General features: G+C 34.2%; 3 protein-coding genes across 5 annotated transcripts in view; 1 reads left to right on the forward strand and 2 right to left on the reverse strand.

Moving 5' to 3' along the window:
* Window positions 1–2,362, reverse strand: part of LOC7461269 (7-deoxyloganetin glucosyltransferase) — a 37,936-nt gene extending 35,574 nt beyond the window's left edge. Inside the window, exons 1-2 of the mRNA XM_002323941.4 lie at window positions 1,757–2,362; window positions 845–1,654 (exon numbers count right to left, since the gene is read on the reverse strand). Coding sequence (XP_002323977.4) covers window positions 845–1,654; window positions 1,757–2,270 — 1,324 coding nt within the window. The 5' untranslated portion in view covers window positions 2,271–2,362. The remainder of the gene's footprint in view (window positions 1–844; window positions 1,655–1,756) is intronic.
* The window catches only part of LOC7496616 (7-deoxyloganetin glucosyltransferase), a 37,608-nt gene continuing 14,881 nt past the window's right edge, over window positions 621–23,347 (reverse strand). Inside the window, exon 3 of the mRNA XM_052448320.1 lies at window positions 621–673. The gene's annotated coding sequence lies outside the window, so the exon portion shown is untranslated. The remainder of the gene's footprint in view (window positions 674–23,347) is intronic.
* The window catches only part of LOC7496618 (7-deoxyloganetin glucosyltransferase), a 42,989-nt gene continuing 36,832 nt past the window's right edge, over window positions 17,191–23,347 (forward strand). Inside the window, exons 1-2 of one of the 3 annotated variants that reach the window (XM_052448318.1) lie at window positions 17,191–17,775; window positions 17,952–18,467. In XM_052448318.1, coding sequence (XP_052304278.1) covers window positions 17,262–17,775; window positions 17,952–18,467 — 1,030 coding nt within the window. In that variant the 5' untranslated portion in view covers window positions 17,191–17,261. Of the gene's footprint in view, window positions 17,776–17,951; window positions 19,004–23,347 lie in introns of those variants that run through there. The other 2 variants (XM_002323722.4, XM_052448319.1) reach the window with 2 other exon arrangements.

The raw sequence follows: 23,347 nt of genomic DNA on the forward strand, positions 1-23,347 counted from the left end.
TCCAAATAATGAACAAGAATTTTACAAACTTAATCTGCCCTTTACTAATTAGAACGAGGCTTTAAATAGCCAAATTACAAACAACTGAAAATTACAAATAACTGAAATTGACAATTAAACAATTAATTGTCCGTTACATAAAACAGTACCCACTTCCACCATCTTTAATGGGCACAATAAAAGAAATAGCAAAACAGACACAAATGATAATTAATAAGGGTAGTGGGCAGTTATTGACAATTAAAGGAAATAACAAAACGGACGCTAGTACTTAATATCTTGATGGCCACGTAGTGAAGCAAAGGCAAAATGCATCGTTAATATCTTGATGGCCACATAAGAGAATCTTCTAGTTTACAGGTTTACGCAATTTCTGATGATTACCAAGCCCAACAAGTCTATTTCAACATTTCATACCATTACCACGAAGGTTAGAAGTTTTCCTTAAACCTCGTGAACAATGAATTCTGACAGTGTTAATTTTTTCCATGCATACGGATAAGTTTTGTATTTTTGTTTCTCACATTATTGAACCGCCATGCTAATGCGAATGGATGAGGAGCATGGGCATGCGCGTTAATGGCTCCTTGTCGTGGAGATTAGCAAACTATTCAGTTGGCTGAATGGAAAAGTGGAGCATGTAACAGAATGATGATCAATAAAAAAGCTAAAGGTAGACAACCAGATGTAACAACAATTTCATCAAAGAAGCTAATTCAAGGTTTTTGGAAGCGGAGCACGTCGTTGACAAGTTTGTCAAAATTCATGGATGATGAACCATTAATACCAGCTGTCGCTTCAGCCTTTGACTTCCATTCCATTGCCTTCCGTTTCATTTCCTTACCTTTCTCCCTATCAATTAACTCTATCACAAGCTTCTCTACTTCATCTCTATTTGCATCGCTTTCAATTTCCATGCCAACACCCCAATCAACGCAAGCAAACTTACAGTTAGTTTGTTGTTCGGAGAAAAAAGGCCAGCATAGCATCGGCACGCCGTTGGACATGCTTTCAATGGTGGAGTTCCACCCCATGTGACTTAAAAACCCTCCTATCGATGAATGCTTCAGGACTTTTTCCTGCGCACAGCAGCTCGCCATCAGGCCTCTTTCTCGAGTCTCTTCAAGAAACTCTGGAGGCAAAAGTACCGCTGAGTCGCCCCTGACAAGATCAGGCCTGATTATCCATAAAAAATTCTTCTTGCTGTTAGCTAGTCCCCAAGAAAACTCCACAAGTTGCTGTGGATTCATGACAGTTATGCTTCCAAAATTCACGTAGACAACAGAATTGGGATCCTTGGAGTCGAGCCAGTGCAGGCATTCAGTCTCTTCTTTCCACAGACTGGATCCAATTGATGCTAGATAATCATTCTGTGTTTGATCAAGAAGCAAATTAAGAGGACCAACAGAATAAATCGGAGGAAACATAGATGAGAGAGCAACCAGAACATCATGATCTAAGTCATCAAAAGTATTCACAAGAGCAGCTGAAGGCTTTGAAGCTCTATCAATTATTCTTATCACAAAGTTTAGCATAACGTCGTTTCGATCTGTTGTGCGAATGAAGGTCGGAAGGTCCTTCAGACGAATATCTTTCATTCCAGGAATCCAGTCTATTTTTGTCTCCAAATATCCATTTGTCAAATCGCTTTCTTCTGCGTCATTGATATCAAAGATAAAAACACGTTACATGAACAAGTTACTCCGGAAAGATTGATGATAGTATGAAATTAGTAATAAATGTATCAAGTACTTACCTTTGAGTGGTGTGTAACCTCTTTCAACAAGATGTTTGTAATGAGCATAGGCCAATGTGCCACATGCACTTGAAGTCCAGAAAGTGATGACTGGGATTTGAAGTTCCTCCTTAACATTGAGAGCGAAGGACATGCCACTGTCTGCTACTATGCAAGTTACAGGCGGGACAACATTTGATGAATTGAGTTTGGCAAGAAGGTTGCGAAATGGGACTAAGCAAGCCTTTGAGATAGAGTCACAGAGAAATGAAGTGTCTTGGGTAACATCAGCATCGATCTGATCGCCTAGACCATCTGGAATGGTTTCAAACTGGAAATCAGGCAAGACATCAAGGGAGTTACGGCCTCTGGACTTGAGCAAACGTCTGTGATTGTATTCAGAGTTGACAAAGGTGATGTGAAAGCCTTTGTGATGGAGTAGTTTTGCTACTTTGAGCATAGGAGTTATGTGACCTTGAGCTGGATATGGGACGCACACGGCATGAGCCTTGGTGCTCTTTGGAAGAGATCCCATGTTTCTCACTCTCTGAGTTTTTGTATTTCACACCTTCTATGAGTTAGAAGACTGAATTTATTGGTCACCAGTTATATAAGGAATTGTGATTACTTCTTATATGGTCCAAAATCAATACGCATGAGTTTTTTTTTTATCAATACACTTTAGTTATAAAAATGATTAATTAGTTTGCAATTACATGGCAGTGAATTATTTATCATATAAGTTTATTCAATCAAGGTATTGGTGAGGATGTCATGGCCGGTGATTGGCATCATATATTAATTATTAACAATAAGTGCCTTTTTTTTTCTTCCACGTTTTCAGGTGGATATACCATAGTTATTAAACCCGATCCAGGGGTTGACCCGACCAAGAAGCCGGGTTTTGGATTTTATGGGACAACCCGGATCAACTCGGGTCAACCCGGATCACTCGGAAAAATTAAAAATATATATTTAAAATTTTAATATTTCATATGAAAAAAATTCATGTAAATATAGGCTATATATATTGTAAATAATGAAGTTTAAAAGAATATTTTTTTAAAAAATTATCCCACATTAAAAAGATACTTAAACAAATTTTTTTTTTATCTCGTATTGAAAAAATAAAACATTTTTCTAGTATTTATATAGTGAACTTTGAAAAGGATTAATAACCAACTAAAAAATATTAAAAAAAAATCTAGAAAAAAAATCACATTTAAAAAAAACAATCTCATCCAAGTTCGTCCGAGTCACTAGAGGGGCAAATATAACAAATTCTTCTATTTTACTCATATTAATTTATAAATACGAAGGTGAAATAATCAATATCAGCCTTTCTCCAACAGTAATTCATTTAAGTTTGTTGGCAAAACAAGACCCGAAGTAAGATAGAAAATTCACCAATGTATAGTCAACATGTATATAACAACCCTTTCAAAATCAAAGCCCTAATTTATCAAGCAGCAATACTTCAAAGAAAGTTAAAGCTTCTGCCTCGACGGCGCATGACAACTCTTCAACAGCAAGAAGAAGACTCTGAAGATAACTTACCCCCGTCAAGATCCTTCTACCAGACAACCAAAATGGATTCTCTAAACTACAACATGATATACCAGCACAGGAAGTACAGCAGCATAAAATCCATTCGATCAAGTCAACGATGATAATCAAACAACTCCCATCACAAGGTCTCTCTTTCCAGTTCTGGCCAGCGGCTGCAACTCCCTTCACTCTCATTGAGAACCACAACACCAGCCCTTTATCACCGATTCTTGATACAATATCCAACGGGTCTCGTCCGGGTTTGCCCGGGTTGCCCGGTTCATAGGTCGACCTGCCGGGTCGACCAGGTTTTGCCAGGTTGTTGCCCCGACCGGTCTTTTATTAAACCCAGACCGGTCCAATCACCGGGTCAATCGGGTCCCGGGTCAACCCGCTGGGCCGGGTGACACAACTAAAGAGTTGATGTCTTCTCCCAAGTGTAGGAGTGTCGAAGTAATATATAACTCGGCAAGAGCGGGGTCGAACCACATGGAGGTTAACTGTATAAAGTACAAATAAAGAAATAGATAATAACAAAAAAGGAGTTGAAGAGAGCTTTGAGATGTGATATTGATATAAGGATTAAACAATGATAAAATAATTATCAAGGTTAGAGGGTCCACTAATGGTATTTCAAACAAGTATATTATAAACTATCATTACATGCTCAACATGTTGTGTATCCAAGACAATAAAATCTACAGGATAAATGAATTTATCAACTAGTACTAACACATCCTCAACTATTCCTCTAGGCACTTTTACAAATCTATCAGCAAGTAAGAGAGTTACAGAAGTTGGTTTTAACTCATCTAAATTGAGACTTTGAAAAACTGAATATGCAAGTAAATTCACACTAGCTCCAAGATCAAGTAAAGCTCTTTCAATTTTATGTTCTCCAATAAAGCAAGAAATTGTAGGACAACCAGGGTCTTTATATTTCAAAGCATTATTGTTCTGAAGAATAACACTTACTTGTTCAGCTAAAAAGGCTTTCTTTTTCACATTCAATTTTCTCTTCATAGTGCACAGATCTTTCAAAAATTTAGCATAAGAAGGTACATGCTTAATAGCATCCAACAAAGGTATATTGATCCTTACCTGCTTGAAAGTTTCAAAGATTTCAGAGTTGTGATTGACTTTCCTTTGTTTGGTCATGGCATGAGGAAATGGAAATGCTGGCGGGGAATCAGTCTTTTCATTGCAATGTTCAGATTCAACCATTTCCTTACCCTTAGAGATTTACTCATCATATTTCTCGTAAGGTTCAAAAGTGGGTTTTTCAATAACCTTACCACTGTGAAAAGTGATGACTAATTTGACTTGATCCATGTGTTGGCTTCCAGAACTACTTGCATTAACATTGCAATGCTCCTTTGGATTTTGCTATGGTTGAGATGGAAACTTATGTTTCTCTTGAAAACTGAGAGCAGATGTGAATTTTGCAAGAGTATCTTTAAAATCTGTCATGCTTTGAGCAAGTTGAGTGTTGATTGTCTCTTGCTTTTCAATGAATGCATGCAATGCTTTCTCAAGATTTCTTCTAGGAGGTGGAGTATAAGGAGGTGCATATCCATGAGAATTTTGGAAATTATGGTGTGCTTGAAATGGTGGCTGTGAAGTTTGCGCATCACTCTTCCAACTGAAATTTAGGTGATTTCTCCAACCAGGGTTATACGTTTGTGAGTATGGGTTATGATTAGGCCTTTGGAGACTGTTTAAAGCATGGGCTTGTCCATGGAGGCATTCCCTAAAAGAAGGCAAAGTTGGACAATCATTTGTTGAGTGTTCATTGGTTTCACAGATTTGACATACAATGTCTTGAAAATATTTTAATTGACCACTCTTTTTCAATTCTATTACCTCGACTTTTTTAGCTAAAGATGCAACTTTGGTTTGGAGGTCATGATCTTCCTTAAGGTTGTACATTCCTCCACTAGATGTATGAGATAGAGTTTTACTTGGTGCTTCATAAGTGCCTGTAGTGTCCCAATTTTGAGCATTTTCAACTAGCAAGTCTAGGTACTCCATTGCTTCATTAAGGTCTTTATCTTCAAAAGTTCCACTACACATCGATTCCACCATTTGTCTATCTTTAGGTGTTAACCCTTTATAAAAATGTGAAACCAATCTCCATGTTTCAAAACCATGATGAGGGCAAGTATGAAATAAGTCTCGATACCTATCCTAACATTGGTAAAATGTTTCTCCTAGTTTTGGAGTGAAAGTAGTGATTTGTCTTTTGAAAGAGTTTGTTCTGTGAGATGGAAAAAACTTTTTTAAAAATTATTATTGCATTTCATCCCAAGCACTAATGGATCCTGACCTAAGATTTTATAGCCATGTTTTAGCTTTATCTTTTAATGAAAAAGGAAAAAGCTTTAATCTAGTGGTGTTCATGCTACAATTTAAGTCATTATAGGTGTTACAGACCTCCTCAAATTCTCTCAAATGCAAGTATGGATTTTCTAAATTTAAGCCATGTAAAGAAGGTAAAAGTTGAATAATGCCTGGCTTAAAATTAAAATGAGATGCATCAAGGGGGAAAACTATGCATGAGGGTGCACTTGTTCTTGTGGGATTCATGTAGTCTCTAACTGTTCTAACACGGTTATTCTCATTATTCTCATTATGAAGCGACTGGTTATCTTCTTCGGCCATATTTTCTGAAAATGATGAGGATACCCTACAAAGTTTACCACTTAATGTATGTAGCCAAACTCTCATGCACGTGTGGGAAGAGAATAAAATGGAGAAAAGAAAAGAAAAGAAAAGAAAAGAAAAGAAAAAACAAAAAAAAAAAAACAAAAGAAACAATAGTTAGATAAAATGAGAAGTGAAAAGAGAATAAAATAAATATTATAATTTATATAAGAATTTACTTCCCCGGCAACGGCGCCAAAAACTTGACACGACCAAAGAGTTGATGTCTTCTCTCAAGTGTAGGAGTCTCGAAGTAATAAATAACCCGACAAGAGCGGAGTCGAACCACATGGAGGTTAATTGTATAAACTACAAATAAAGAAATAGATAATAACAGAAAAGGAGTTGAAGAGAGCTTTGAGATGTGATATTGATATAAGGATTAAACAATGATAAAATAATTGTCAAGGTTAGAGGATCCACTAATGGTATTTCAAACAAGTATAGTATAAACTCTTTTTATTACTCAACTAGAAACCACACACAAAGAAGGTTCCAATCGAATTGTAAATTGTTAACATGATTATATCAGTTATCTTATTCGAATAATGTTAATACTTGTAAATGTTGTCAGGTATTAATGATTATAACTTATGTTAACAACAAATCAAGTTCCTTTCATAGCACAGGTGTCGGTTATACCATACGGTTGGGCTATGAAAGTGTCAAGTATTTGTTGTACTAAAGGTTATACAACATAAATCTAGATTAACCATTTAACAAGCAAAGTATTAAAAGTGAACAAGATAACAAACACAAAACATGTTAGTATCAAACATTAAAGTCCAAGTTGAGTTTATTCTATACTTATTCTTACACCATTAGTGTAACCTTTTCACCTTGAAATAATAAACTTAGCTAAACATAATGAAAGAGAGAAACATAAATAAATAAGATAAGAACATAAATAAGATATAAGTTAACTAAGTAAAGGAAAGGAAATGGAAAGCATAAACAAGAGATTAATATAAACAAAACTTAAGCATTACAAAAATATAAAGAAAGAGAGCAAGAACATGATCTTGATCTGAAAACCAAGATACATAAATGCACGACAAATGCCTCCTTTTATAGGCCAAAATTTGGAACTATTGATTTGATGACTAATTGTTGAGTGCGTGGCCACATCTTGACTTCGTGACAATCCTTATCTTCTTGTCTAAACAAAACGTCATTGCTAATGTTAGAATTTGAACAGATTGTCCACATGAAAGTTCAAGGAAATTTTCTCAGCTTTCCAACAAAAAAAGAATCGGTGCATTTGGACTTCTAGAACTCGAGATATGGGCTGAACATTAAACAGTGTCTGGGCTGCAGGACAGATTCTGACTTCTTTGTTGTTGCTAAGATTTGGACTTCTAAACAGCAGATTTGAGTCTTTAACTCCTCATGAATGTTTTAGGCTTATGTCTTAAATTTCTTGCCATATAAACCAAATTGAAATCCAAGCTCTACAGCTCCAGATATGACCCAATGACTGAACAGTGTTCCAGTTTGGACTGAACCAGCATCTTTTTTCTAAGCTTAACCCTCTCTTTGTCTTCTGAATTTCAGTAGTTGAACTCATCAATCAATCCTTTGATTTATGTGATAGACTTGCATTTAAGATGAACATTTACCATAAATTAAAGGTATCTTATATTATTAGACATGTTATTATAAAACATGCTCTAGTTAAGGAGTTATTGATACTTCAAGTGCAAAATGATGATATAAAACCTTGATAAAAATATACTTTTAAGTATAATCACCGAGCCGATTTAATAACTATGGGATATACTAGAAGAACACTCGAAATCAATTAATAAAATAAAATAAAATAAGAGCTTGTAAATTATTGTTACTCTTAAGAGAATAAAATGGATAAATTTGTAGCACCTTCATGAATGAGAGTTTGATATTTGGGTACTTGATTGTGGTAACCCTGAATGAGAGTAAATTACAATCCATTCATTGTAGTTTGATAAAAATAAAAAAAAAATTTAAAAAATTTAAAAAATATATTTTTTATTTTTTAAAATAATAACAATAATTTATAATTAACTCGTTTATGTCGTTGAATTAAATATTCAAAATTACGTAAGACAAGACGTGATGATACCTTTTGGGTTGTCGTGCCCCTTCAGCCGCTCACGAGCTCCTAAACAACAAAGTAAGCTCACCTCATAATTTGGGTAACAAATTATATGGTTAGACAAATACTATGGTCTCTATCACTTACTTCAGTGTTTATTATTTTAACATGCAGAAACCTATTATTCAATCGTCGTATTGTCGCTAGCTACTAGTAGTACTAGCCGCCCTTCATGACCTCTATAATTTCAAAAGAATCCGCAATAAAATTATAGTCTTATGGACCCAGACATGGATTGCATGTTCAGACTAGAAGCAAAATTTCAAGAAGTTCTTGATAATATATATATTCAAGAATTAAATGAATAAAATCATTTTCAATAAGTCAAAATGATATCCCACATCAGTTTTATTCAAAAATTTCCCTTGGGCGAGGTTAGGGAAAACATGTTAGACCAACTCAATGTTGTTTCGGACTGTGTGGACTATAACGATTGACTATTGCTGTTATTAATATTATGATTATCCTACGACTTGAGAAACTTTTTTCCTCTTCTTTTATATTATCACTGCATGCATCTCTTCTTCTCTTTGACTTGCTTTAAAAATCATAATCACAGACTATAATTTTATTTTCCCTTGTATACAAGCCTTGAAATCCTTGGCACACTTCAACCCAATTCTGAGATTTTGAGAAACAAAATAATTAAACTACTCTTGCTAATCGTATAAAAGGCAGCTGGTTGTCAAGACCATGGAAGACGCTGGATCTCGGCTTATAAGAGAATGAACAAGCAGTTGTCTGCATGGGATGCCAAATTGTTTATTCTAAGTCGACAGGGCATGATTTTCAGCGTTAAATGTTCAAGTGCTAATTCCTAGCCTGCTTTAGTGATATTGGCATCTTCTTTCAATGCTGTTAAGCTTTTGATTGCGCACTGGTTCGAGAGTTAAGTTGAAGTGTGTTATAGAATGTTGGAAAGTTGAAATGTTTTTTGTTTAAAAATATATTAAAATAATATTTTTTTTATTTTTTATAAATTATTTTAAATAAAAAAAATTACATTTTAATATAACATGTCTCAACATTTCTAAACCACCTGTACCTCGAGGTTCATGCCAGTGCAGCATTCGCATAACAATCTTGCCAGACCATTGTGAAATTTATCAAACACGTAATTCACCCATCACTACTCTGGAAACATCCAATAATGACAAGTTTCACAGCGAACCATGTTATTTGCCAAACTCAATGTATCACTTGGATCACCATCAATCTTGAACCCCACTTGCTAATAGAGAAAGAAGCTCGTAGAAGCAATATATATATATATATATATATATATATATATATATATATATATATATATATATATTGTAACCAATCAAAATTTGCCATGTTTCATCTTTATTTTAATTTTTTTACATAAAAAATGAAATAAATTACATGGAGAATAAATTGATCTTTATATGTGTTTTGACTAATGGAAGGTTGATACGTGAGATGAGATATTTAAGATTTTTTTTTCATAATATAAGATTTCATAAATAAAAATCAACTAATAAAACAATGTCATGTGACATTGATAAAAGACCGGGGTACCCCTATAAATCTCCATAAATAGAGGACCTCACACTAGACAAAAAAAAATGATTATTGGAGATACAACTTCTTCAAGTAAGAAAGTTCTCTCAAAAGCTCTTAAGTATCCTTCATCTATATTTCAAGTCTGCAAAGAATGAAACTCTATTGGATTAAGCCTAAACACTTTGAAATCAAATCAAAGGTACTCTTCAGAGCACCAAATCTTGTTTCACAATTCACATCTAAATTCATGTTCTTGCAAATCACAAATCTTGGCTTGATTTCACAAATAAATAAGTCACCATATATTAAGTTCAAGAGAAGAATCAGAGGATTGTTATATTAAATAGAGATTGTACGTAGTCATATGTTTTAATAAAATCAAATATTTATACACATGTTTTTGCTTAATTTTCAGGTACTCAAAATTATATCTATAAATTTATGGCGACTCCACTGGGGATATCTCTACATCTTATCTATTCCATTCAAGAAAGAATTTCCAACAACCTCTTAATGGCAACTAGAAAAAACATGATCACTGTTGTTGTTTCTAAAAGCAACAAAATTGTGCAAACTAAGTTGATTCTTGAGACGATGTTAGCGTTGAATGCATGAGGTGCACGAGAATTCACTTGTTCAATGATAAAAAATACAAGTAACTCCACCATAAAAATCAAATGTGGGGTGTGAATTTCTTAGGCACTTAAGGTTATTAATTCGGAAATTCACTCGTGGAGACTTCTCTTTATCATTCACCAAGTAACTTCAGGTTTTGGTACATGTTAGTGATGATAACCGGGACTGTATCTTTGGAGTATCAAATAGCTAACTTGACAAAACTTGTTGAAGGTTTTTCGACTTCACTCAAGGAAAAGGACCACAACATAGGAAAGTTGATGAACAAACTTTAGAGCATGAATGAGGGTGGCTAAACTTCGACTAGCAAGGTTATGTAAAAAGATTAGTTGGAATGGTAGAGGGAATCCAAGATAACATGTATCTCACTTTATGGAGACTTGCAACAATGTTAGAATTGATGGTGATCTCATAGTAAAATAATTTGTCTATTTCTTAAAAGGCAATACCTTCGACTAGTACACTGACTTGGAGTCTAGCTTAATCAATAGTTAGGAGTAATAAAATGTGAGTTTCTTAATCATTTCAACAACACTCATCATGTGGTTAGCATGATTGAACTCTCTAATACATATCAATGAGAAGAGGAGCATGATTGAACTCTTTAAAGCTAAAATGAATGATCACACAACACCATTTGCTTTTTATAAGGGTAAAAGGAAGAAACCATCCTTGAAAAAAGTGACAAGAAAAGGAGTAACCATTCCTTAACTCGAACATATCTAGGATGCTAGATGTTTTGCTTGAAGAAAATATTATTAAGCTATTGGATCTTAAACATCTCGAAGAAGCAAACCAAATAGAGCACCTAATTTATTGCAAAAACCACCGCCTAATTAACCATCATATAAATAAGTGTTTTGTGTTAAAAGACAATATCATGAGGCTATATAAGAATGGAGACAACATTTTTATGATAAAATAACAGCTTCCAACATTACGACTATGGTGAGTTTAGGTTCACAACAATCACTATTTGTGATTAGTTTTAGCTTCTTTAAACCTATATAACTTAGGATCATTGTGCCTACGATCATCACCATGTCTTTAAGTCAAGCTTCACATATCACACATGTACCGCAAGGTAATGACTTGAAGCCTAATTCATGTGAGAATCAAGGTTGTTAAAATCGCGATTTTAACACGGCACGGAAAATGCAATACAAACTCGGATCGTAAAAACGGATCGTAAAATCGTAAAATCGTAAGGAATTTTAAAATACATTAACATTTTATGATTGTAATTAATTTTTTGTTATACATAACAATTCAAAAAACTATAATACTGAAATGGAATCCTAAAATCATTAATTCAATTCAATTCAGTCCAATTAATTCAGTCCTATAATACTGAAATGACATTCAATTCAGTCCAATTCAACAATTTTCAGTCCAATTTTCACCCCATTAATTCAATTCAATTCAGTCCAATTAATTCAGTCCTATAATACTGAAATGACATTCAATTCAATCCAATTCAACAGTTTTCAGTCCAATTTTCACCCGATTAATTCAATTCAATTCAATTCAGTCCAATTAATTCAATCAAGATATATACTGAAATGGCATTCAATTCAATCCAATTCAACAATTTTCAGTCCAATTTCACCCGATCAGTTCCATTCAATTCAATTCAACATTATAAATATACAAATTACAGGACCGGGCACAATCTAAATTGTAATTAATAATTATAGGGTCACAGGGCAAAATCAAAATCTATTACAGGGGAATATACAATTATGATTTACAGGGCAAAATCAACTACTGCAGTGATGATGATGAAGGCAAAATCAACTTATGGTGAAGAGTCGTTGATGATGAAGGCTGAATGGCTGCCGATGAAGAGGCCCGATGTCACCTGCTGCTGTTGATGAAGAGGAAGTCGTCAGTTGTTGATGATGGGAAAGAAAGGAGATCGTTGTCGGCGTGCCGCTGTTGATGAAGATTGAAGAGGAAGCCCGAAGCCGTGAGCTGTTGAGGAGATCGTCGTCGCTGTTGATGAAAAGGAAGTCGCGACCGTGAGCATTGATGACTGGACCTGGAGTGAGGAAAGATAAGGAGTGAAGACTGGACCGTGACCGTGACCGCTTTTGTGGAGATCGTCGCCGCCGCTTTTGTGGTTGTCGGTGCCTGGTTGGTTAATTAGAGAAGGGGATTAGGAATTTGTTCGGTGAAAGAGAAAGAGTGAAGACTGAACACTGAACACTGAAGACTTTTTTCATCTTTTGTGACTGAAGATTGAAGAGTGAAGAACGCGTGGCATGACTGTGCATTTCCACAGCCAATAGGCGCCTGACAGCTGGACCATGGGGGTGACATTTTGTTTCAGTGCATGCATTTTGTTACAATCGTAAAATCGGTCCTGAAATCGTGATTTTGCGCGATTTCATCCGATTTTAACGATTTCACCCGATTTTAACCTGATTTCACCCATTTTTGATTTTTTCAAACGATTCAGCACGTAAAGCATGTTTTGACTCATAAAATCATACGATTTTACGAGTCAAAACGCGATTTTAACAACCTTGGTGAGAATCATGACAACAAAGGATGGACTTTGGCCACTTATAAAGAAAGGGAGGAAGAAGCATGCACAAATGACAAAGATAATTATAATAAGAATCTTAATAGTGAAAAAGGCAATTGACAACCTAATTCATTGAAGGATGTGAAAAAAATCCATAATAGTTAGAAAAGAGGTTTTGTAATTCAAAGCTTAAGGAAACTCATTACACTAAATGAGTACATGCTAAAAGAGCTAAAGAGGATGGGAAATATGTTTGTTGCTTGCTATCAAGTTGGTGGAGAGAAAACTCATATCAAATAAGCCATAGAGAAAAGCCTTGATGACTTTATACTTGCCTCAAGGTGTATATGACATGAAGATATTCTTAAAAAATAAAGACCTATCACTTGGATCAAAACTTCACAATCTCTTTCTTTTTATCAAAGGTTATGTCATAAAAAAGATAGTGAATTGTATTTTGGTGAATGATGGTTCAACTGTCAATATACTACCTATTAAGAACTTAAAAGAGCTTGGGATTCCTATGTATAAACTTTTCCCAATTCATCTAATGATTTAAAGCTTTAATTAAGGAGGCAAAACACCATGAGAAAGATAAGACTTGCGATACACATGGAAGATATGAAGTCCAATGCTTTTTTCACGTTGTAGAGACTAAAACTACCTATAACATGCTACTTGGATGACCGTGGATACATGAAAATGGTTTCATAAAAGAAGAGGAAAAAATGAACTCTAGGAGCTTAAAAAGGCCTAAATCATCTATAAATGAAAAAATGATTTGTCCAACAAAAACTAAAGAAAGGGGAAAGGTAGTAGAAAACTTAATTGATAATAAGGTATCATATAAGGCTATAGTACTACACTATATCCTAGTATTAACAAGAAAAAAGGGTTAATATTCTTTGCATTGACCAAAGTTTGAAAACCTATATTGAAAGGGTTTGTTCATCAAGCTGAGTCAATGGTTGCAAATCTTAAATGACTCCCCAATAAATGGGAAAACAAGTTTATAAAAAGACTAAAAGAGTTTGGAGAGAGAAGAAAATTTATGGCAAAACTTCAAGGGCTAGGATATGAATCTTTTACGCCATTTTATTTTAATACTAAGAATGAGAGATTATGATATATAAGTGTGGAAACATTGAAGGATAAATAACAAAGTCAGCGTACACATCTTAGATCCTTGGTTTAGGATTGTCTTTGCATGACTATGACTCATGCTTTAGTATTTGATAGGACTGGAACCAAAAAAAGTAGAAGGATACTAAACAAACTTCAATCATTGGAAGACTTAGACCATCCAAGTCAAAAGACGATAAGAATATACACAACCATCAACCAATTTTGGTTAAGGGCTTAAAGGATCTTCATAGTAAAATACCTTCACTCATGAAGTTAGAAAGTGAATGGGTACTAATTATTGAGATGGCATTAAGAATAAAGAAGTGCATGATAGTGATCACAAACCCCTTTAAAGAAAAGAAAAAGAAGAAGGAAATAATGCATCTGACTTCAAATCATATCACTATTGAAGAGGATGATAATGATAAGTTTGTTATTGAAGAAGATATTTAGAAGGCTCTGGCTATTTTTGAATAAGAAAATAAATCTATGGTTGATGGACATAAAAAGGTTAACTTAAGCACCATTGAAAACCCTAGCCTAACCTTCATAAATGCAAACTTATCACCTAAAGAGGAAATGAGTTGCATAAAACTTATAATGAAGTACTAAGATATCTTCACTTTGTCCTGTGATTATATGCTAGGTTTAAACTTGAAGGTCATTATTCATTAATTATCAGTAAGAAATAGGATCAGACTTGTAAAACAAGCTTGACATCACTTTCATTCTAAAGTTGTCTCATAAATTGAGGCAAAAGTCAACAAACATATCCAAGAAGGTTTTATTCGTGAGGTCAAGTATCGTACATGTATTTCAAATATCATGTTAGTAAAAAAAGAATGGCCAAATCCATGTTTAAGTGGATTTTTGAGACCTTTAACAATAATTGTTCCAATTATGACTTCCCATTTCCAGTCACTAAGATTATAGTTGACGCTACCACAAGCCATGAGAGTATAACCTTCATGTATGATTCATCTAGCTATAATCAAATTCAAATTGTACTCGAAGATGAGGAAAAGATAGTCTTTCAGTCTAAAAAATAATTTACTATAAGGTCATGTCTTTTGGCTTGAAGAATATAGCTTCCATTTACCAAAGGGAAATGTAAAAGATTTTTGATGATATGCTTCACTAATATGTTGAATGCTATGTTGATAACCTTATGGTGAAATTAAAGGAAAAAGAAATTTATTATAAGATCTCCATCCGATGTTCAAATAATATTGATTCCAACTAATACCCACTAAAGTGTTTTGGTGTGACTTTAGACAAATTCGTAGGATTCATAGCTTGATATCAAGGAATTAAGACTAATCAGTTTAATATCGATGGCATCCTAGAGATGTTAGAGCCAAGAAACATCCACAAGCTAAACAGTCTCCAAGGAAAGTTGGCTTGTATATGAAGATTCATTTATAACTTAACTGGTTAATGTCAACCATTCACTCACTTGATAAAGAAGGATACGTTGTTTTGTTGGGGTGAAGCCTGCACTAATGCCTTCAACAAGATCAAAGAGTACTTGTTAACATCTCTCCTATAAGCACCAACATCAGAACGTTTATTTACCTAATATATTGCGACTCAAATCTAATATATTGCGACTCAAATGTGTTCTTTGGGAGTGTTGTTAGCATAAAAAAATGATGGAGGTTAGGAGAGCGCTCTCTACTACCTTAATAAGGCTTTAAATAGAGTTGAACTAAATTATTCTCTAATAGAGAAGACATGTCTAGTGTTAAAGGTTACGATAAAAAAATTAAGGAATTATAGCCAAGCACATTCAGTATGACTAATTTCTTGAGTCGACCTTTTCAAATACATTATCTTAAGGCAAATACGATCAGAGAGATTGACAAAATGGTCATTATTGCTTTAAGAATTGAAATTTTTTATCTATTACAATTAAAAGGCTATTAGGGGGAAAACATTAATCGATTCTCTACTCGATTATCCTACTCATGATGAATGAAAGTTTTATAAAGACCTACTTGATATGGATTTCTTGTTCATTGAAATGTCAAAACCTTGGAAAATATTCTTTAATGGTGCAGCATGACAAAATAGAGTTTGTGCCGAAGTAATTTATGCCACACTTTAAAGAGAGGTCTTGCCACTCACCTTCTTTCTTGTTGAATGTTGTTCCAACAAAATGGTCGGATATCAAGCCTTGATTCTTGGGTTGAAAAATGAGAAATTATAAGGAATAAATTATTAATACTGGGATGAAAAATCCCAATAAATTTATTTAGATCATGGATGGAGTAGAGAAATAAATTGGTATACGAAACAATATCCGAATTATAAATCGTGTAAGTTTTCTAATCAGGTAAGATAGTTATTTAAAAGAAAGTTTTACGAATTGTGATTAAAATAGTTAGAAAACAATTAAAAAATAGAATGAAACTCTGAACAAACTCATATATGATTTTACACGTGAATATCGTACAATTGCATGGTTTTTAACCGAAAAGAGAGGGAATTTAGGGGGAGAATTTTTATTATGAATAGGGATGTAAGTCCCCAATGAATTATTTTGAAGATCTTGACAATTTTAATAAATAAAATAATACCTAAATTTGGGTTTTTAGTGTAAAATTACCTACTGTTCAAATTTACAATATCAATCATAACTCTCAATCTAACCATTTAATCAAGTTGAAATTTTATGAGGAGTCACCTGACATATGAACTATTAGTGACTTTTGTATAATATTGAGAAAACATCCCCTCCTATTTTTCTTTAAAAAGGGTTTGTTGTTCCAATAGTAAGGTAGGGAAAAATTTTAATTTTACTCCATCATCTTCTTCTACTTCATTTTTGTTTTCTTAAATTATTGATAAAGACTTGATTTTGGACTAAATTTAAGGAAGGTTTACGAGGAAAACTATACATCAACTTGTTTAGGAGAGGGGGAAACTAAGAGATGATGTTTTAGAGAGAGAAAGTAAGGAATTTGAAAAGGGGAGAAGGGAAGGAGAAGGAAGTTGCAAGAAATCTCTCACCTTTTCTTCCACGCTAGTTGGTAAATTGTTATAGCAACTTAAATTCGTTTTATTATGAGTTGCCATGCTTAGGGGAAGAAATCCTTAATTTACCTTCATGCATGATTCATCTAGTTATAATCAAAAATAAAAATATAGATGCATGGCTAGGATTTTCTTTGTAGGATTTAAGCTTGCGTGGCCTTTTTTTCAACTGCTAATAATATTCCCAGAAAAGAGGGCACTCACCTTCTTCTTCTTTTTATCTATAAGAAGGGGCACGTCTTTCTCTCCTTCCTCAACATCCAATCTTCTTGTGTGTGATCGGAGAGATGGTGTCCATAGAATTGGCAAATAAACCCCATGCCGTGTGTATCCCTTTTCCAGCCCAGGGTCACATAAACCCAATGCTAAAACTAGCAAAACTACTCCACTTCAAAGGTTTTCACATAACCTTTGTTAATACAGAGTATAACCACAGACGCTTACTCAAGTCTAGAGGCAGCAGCTCTCTTGATGGCTTGCCAGACTTCCAGTTTAAGACCATTCCTGATGGTCTTCCACCATCAGATATTGCTGATGCCACTCAAGACATCCCATCTCTTTGTGACTGCACCTCCACGACTTGCTTAGCCCCATTTCGTGATCTTATTGTCAAACTCAACTCCTCCAGTATTGTGCCCCAGGTGACATGTATTATCTCTGATGCTTGCATGAGCTTCACTCTTGACGCAGCTGAAGAATTCGGAATTCCTGAAGCGCTGTTTTGGACACCTAGCGCCTGTGGTGTTTTGGGCTACGCACAATATCGTTCTCTTATCGAAAGAGGCTTGACACCTCTGAAAGGTACACAGCTTTTTAAAACGGAAAATTCAAAATGTGGGTGCATGAATTTATGATCAAGTTTTACTTTTTTTTTTAGTTCATTAGAAGTTACGATTTTCCCAAGACTCAGAAGGTCAGAGCCTGCATAATTTACCAAGAATGAAAATTAATCTTCATTTATAATTTTTTTTTTGCAGACGCGACCGATCTAACAAATGGGTACTTAGAAACATCCATAGATTGGATTCCAGGAATGAAAAATATCCGTTTGAGGGATCTTCCAAGTTTTGTCAGAACTACAGACATAAACGACTTCATGCTTCACTTCCTGATAAGAGAAATAGACAGAACCTCAAGAGCTTCTGCTGTCATTATTAACACCTTTGACTCCTTCGAACAAGATGTTTTGGATGCTTTATCCCCAATGTTTCCTCCAATTTACACACTTGGTCCTCTCCAGTTGCTTGTTGATCAGATTCCAAATGGTAATCTGAAAAATATTGGCTCCAATCTTTGGAAAGATCATCCAGAGTGCATTGAATGGCTTGATTCAAAAGGACCAAACTCTGTGGTGTATGTAAATTTTGGTAGCATCACTGTAATAACTGCACAGCAAATGATTGAATTTGCTTGGGGACTAGCCAACAGCAACAAACCTTTCTTATGGATAATAAGGCCTGATCTTATTGTAGGTGAAGCCGCGATGTTGCCACCTGAATTTTTATCTGTAACAAAGGATAGAAGTTTGCTAGTAAGCTGGTGTCCTCAAGAACAAGTCCTGAAGCATCCTTCCATAGGAGGGTTTTTAAGTCACATGGGGTGGAACTCGACATTGGAAAGTATCTGTGGAGGTGTCCCAATGGTTTGTTGGCCGTTTTTCGGTGAGCAACAGACCAACTGTTGGTTTGCTTGTACTAAGTGGGGTATCGGAATGGAGATAGAAAACAACGTGAAAAGAGATGAAGTGGAAAAACTTGTGAGGGAGTTAATGGAGGGAGAGAAGGGAAAAGATATGAAAAGGAAGGCAATGGAATGGAAAACCAAGGCAGAGGAGGCAGCTTGGACCGGTGATGCTTCTCATAGGAATCTGGATCGATTGGTAAAAGTTCTTGCAAGCGAGCAAATAAGTTAGAAAGCCTGAATGGCAAATAACTTCAAGCATCGAGTAACCTACTGTATTATTTTTGGCAGAGAAATATAATCTTAAAAAAATATCTTGATATAATAAATTAATCTATTATTTGCTACATTTTCTTAATTTAATTTGCTTCTATTACACTCAACATAATTTTGGCTAAGATCTTAGCAAGAAAACTTGTGTGATACTAAAATGTTTCGGGAAACGATTGGTTGATAGTTGTCAATGAATAAAGATGACAACATGGATGACCTTCCACGCGTTGATTGAAACATTAATGCCAACGAGAAACTTTTCTATATAGTATATAGTACTTTGCTATAATAATACTATATAGTATTAAAATAGATACATAAGAAGAAGAGATAAATATGAAAAAAAGAATTCTTATCGTTTTTTTTTTTTTTTTGAATGACATTTTCAGATGAAAAACATGGTCATTTTTGATGAATTGTTGTGCAACTACAGGCATTCACGAGCTCCTAAACGACAAAGTAATCTCACATTGGAACAGCCAGGTAATTAACCTGTTGTCATCACTATTCACTAACAACAGCTAACTAGTTTTGTCAGCTTGTCACTAACGAGAAGTTTCTGCTCTTAAGTCTTTGACGGTTTCTTACATTGATATTCAACATGTACTTACTTTCTGCTCTTTACGTTTTGACATTGATATTCAGAATTTTCTTACACGTAGAAAATTGTCTATTGATTGTTTATTATTCTAACATGGAAAAGCAACTATTCAATCCACGTTTTGTCGCTACTAGTGCTAGCTGCTCCTAACTGACATGGATTGCTTGTTAGACTAATCAAGCAAAATTTCTGGAAGTTCTTGATATTATATTCCCATCGCAGCTGATGGCAGTGCATACCTCAGTATATATAGAATAAGTGTTTAATACAAAGAGATGGTCCAACTGGATTGGAGTGTCTAACAAATTGGGAATAGCCGACCTGATATTAGATTTGATATTTCAAAAAAATTACCCCAATAATTTTCTTCCTTTTCATCTCTTCTTTGCTAAGTATACTGTAAGCCTAACCTCACTCGAATAACATGAGCATGGGAGGAAAATGGAATAATAATAATAAAAAGGGCAGAACCAATATATGATGAATTAATTATTATTATTAATTAACATAAACTAAATTATTTAGGGGAAGTACTATAATAATAAACAATACTTTCCTCAAATTTTCCCAATTAAAAATTTCATTTACCTAGAAAATAAAGGGTGTTATATTCTTTTCATAGGCATACATTTGTTATTAAAAGCACATTTGACTTTTGACTTTTATTATAAATAATACAATGACTGAACTAACATTAAAAGCAAAAAAAAAACTTTAGATTGTATTAGGAGCCTTGTAGACAATTTTATTTTCTAAGCGATTACTTAACAAAGTAAATTAAATAATACCTCTTTCTAGAAGTGTTTTTATATTTTTTTAAATTTTTTTTGATATACTCATGTTGAGTTAGGAGCAGCTTAATCTTTTGATAAATATGAAGTATTCATGAAAAAAAAATGTTGCCAAAGTATGTGATTGTCATGCCATTTGTTCTTCATATTGAATTTTGTTCAACTTCATTTGATTTGATGATTGTTATTTGTTTTGTTTTTTATCTTCTTTTATCTATTTTTTTCTTCAATCTCATTCCTTATTATGATCTTTATTTTTTTTAATCCCTTAACTAATTAGATTTTATTTTTAATTTCATCCTTTAATATTTCATTTCAATTTACTTTTATGTTAGACTTGACCCCCTTTTTTTTATTACAATTTACTTTTACTCCCAATATCATCCATCAACATTGTTTTTATTAAGACACGAGTTTCGAAGGCTAACATCAATTGGCTTTAGTATTTTATAGGTCCTTTTATATTATTATTTTTATTTTATTATTCAACATTTAATTTTTTTGAATTTATTTTTGTGATTTTTTATTCACTTTCTTTTCTATTTGGTTATCACAATCTTATGCCCATAATCGCGGTGCTAACGAGTTAACTTGGTTTGACTCAGATGTTTTTTTCACTTTCATGCCTCAACATTTTTTTGTTAAGAATTATGCTTCGTTGTTTTGTTTTAGGTTTTCCTTCTACGTTGTCAATCTCAGTCTTATGACCAATGACACGAGTTTTAAAGGTTAACACATGCATGTTGACTTTTATTTTTGTTGGATTCGTTTTTAAATTTTCATTTTTAAACATTTTTTTTAATTTTGTCTGTGTTTTTTTTTCTTTCTCAGAGGTCATCTAAATCATGTGCTTATGGTTGCAAGGTTAATAGGTTAATGTGAGATGACCCAAATCTTTTTTTTTTTCATTGGGTTTTTTAGATGAATTATTTTTTTAATTTTTGTCATTTACCTTTGGGTTGTTTTATAGTTGAGCTTCACAACTTGATTTAGTTCGCTTTCATCAATGACTTTTTTTTTACCTTTTATTGACATAAATAATCATTTGAAATAAAGTTATTAAACACAACTGAGTACATTACTCGTGTTATGAGATCAAATATTTTAATTTTAGTTATCTCTTTATCAAATAGCAATTTAAATAATTAGATGTGAGTATAAGCATTTTGATTTATGATTGAAATTTTTTTCACAAACACATGTTGGAGATGGATGCATATTCATTTTTTTCATAAATGTTTTTTTATTCAAATCACTGTGAAGCGCGAGTACAAAACTAGTTCTTCTCTACTAGTAATGAAGAATCACAAAACAAGTGATCACTTTACCTTATGCTTTATTCAAGCCAATGTAGGAGTTTACACGGTCTTGGATCTGGGTCACAAGTCAGATGAATTATTTTATTTAAAAAAAAAAACTTATAAAAGATATCATTTAAAAAAAACTAGGTTTTTTGACTGATCTAACTCAGGTCAGATCCTAAATTGATAAGTTATTATATTAACTTTTTAGTTTAGGTTTAGTTGAGCATAATGGAATGTGTTAGGTTATGCCTTAGCCAACCTTCCTATTTATATAGAGGCAGCAGAACACTGCAGTAACTGTAATGATTACAACATTCTATATTAATTTCCTATTCTGATAGATACATGAGTAACTGTAATGATTACAACATCCTATATTAATTTTCTATTCTGATAGATACATGATATACATTCTATAATATGCCCCCTCAAACTGAGGGTGGGGGATCAACCCGAAGCTTGAACCGAAAAGCAGTAAAGGATGCAACAGGAAGCGGTTTAGTGAAGACATCGACAAGTTGATCCCGAGAGGGAACAAAACAAATCTGAATTTCTTTCTTGGCAACACGGTCACGGACAAAGTGATAATCCACTTCAACATGCTTAGTACGAGCATTGAAGATAGGATTTGCTGAGAGATAGGTAGCACCAAGATTATCACACCAAATGGTAGGAGAAGAGACTAAGGGAACCTGCAAATTTGTTAACAAGTATTGAAGCCAAATGACTTCAGCGGTACCATCAGCAAGGGCTTTATACTCAGCCTCAGTAGAGGAGCGAGCAACAGTGCGTTGCTTGCTGGATTTCCAAGAAATCGGCGTCTGACCAAAAAAGACAAGATAGTCGCCCGTAGACTTGCGATCATCAATACTACCAGCCCAATCTGCATCTGTAAAGCCATGTAGAGCAAAAGAGGAGCCTCGAGTGATATGGAAACCATAAGATGTCGTACCTTTAAGATAGCGTAAAATACGTTTGACAACAGCCCAATGAGAATCTGTAGGAGCATGCATAAACTGACAGACTCTATTAACAACAAAGCATATATCTGGACGGGTGAAGGTAAGATATTGAAGAGCACCTACGATTTGACAAAATCGTGTAGGATCAGAGAATGAATGATCCGGTAATAAAATGACTTTTGAAGGGGAGACTGGAGTATCAACTGGTTTGCAGGAAGTCATACCAGCTCGGGTGAGGATGTCAAGAATATATTTATGTTGACGCAACATTAAACCCATACCGATAGACTGAACTTCAATACCTAGAAAGTAGTGAACAACACCTAAGTCACGAAGTTTGAACTCAGAGCTGAGTAACTGTATAAGGTGATGGAGCATAGCAGAGTTGTTACCCGTGAGCAGAATATCATCAACATACACCAGGAGATAAAAGATATTAGTACCATCAGATAAGATAAACAGGGAGGTGTCAACCTTGGAAGCTCGGAAACCGATGGAGAGCAAAAAATCACTTAGACAAGTGTACCACGCTCTCGGTGCCTATTTCAAACCATATAATGATTTGTGCAATCTGCACACATAAGATGGAAGAGAAGAGTCAACGAAACCTAGAGGCTGTTTCATGTAGACCTCTTCAGTAAGAACACCATTGAGGAAGGCATTATGAATATCAAGCTGATGAATCTTCCAATTTCACGAAACCGCGATAGAGAAAACCAATCAGACAGTGGCGTGCTTAATAACTGGACTGAAGGTTTCAGA

The sequence above is a fragment of the Populus trichocarpa genome, chromosome 17, assembly GCF_000002775.5.
Source record: "Populus trichocarpa isolate Nisqually-1 chromosome 17, P.trichocarpa_v4.1, whole genome shotgun sequence".
In the NCBI taxonomy this organism is placed as follows: Eukaryota; Viridiplantae; Streptophyta; class Magnoliopsida; order Malpighiales; family Salicaceae; genus Populus; species Populus trichocarpa.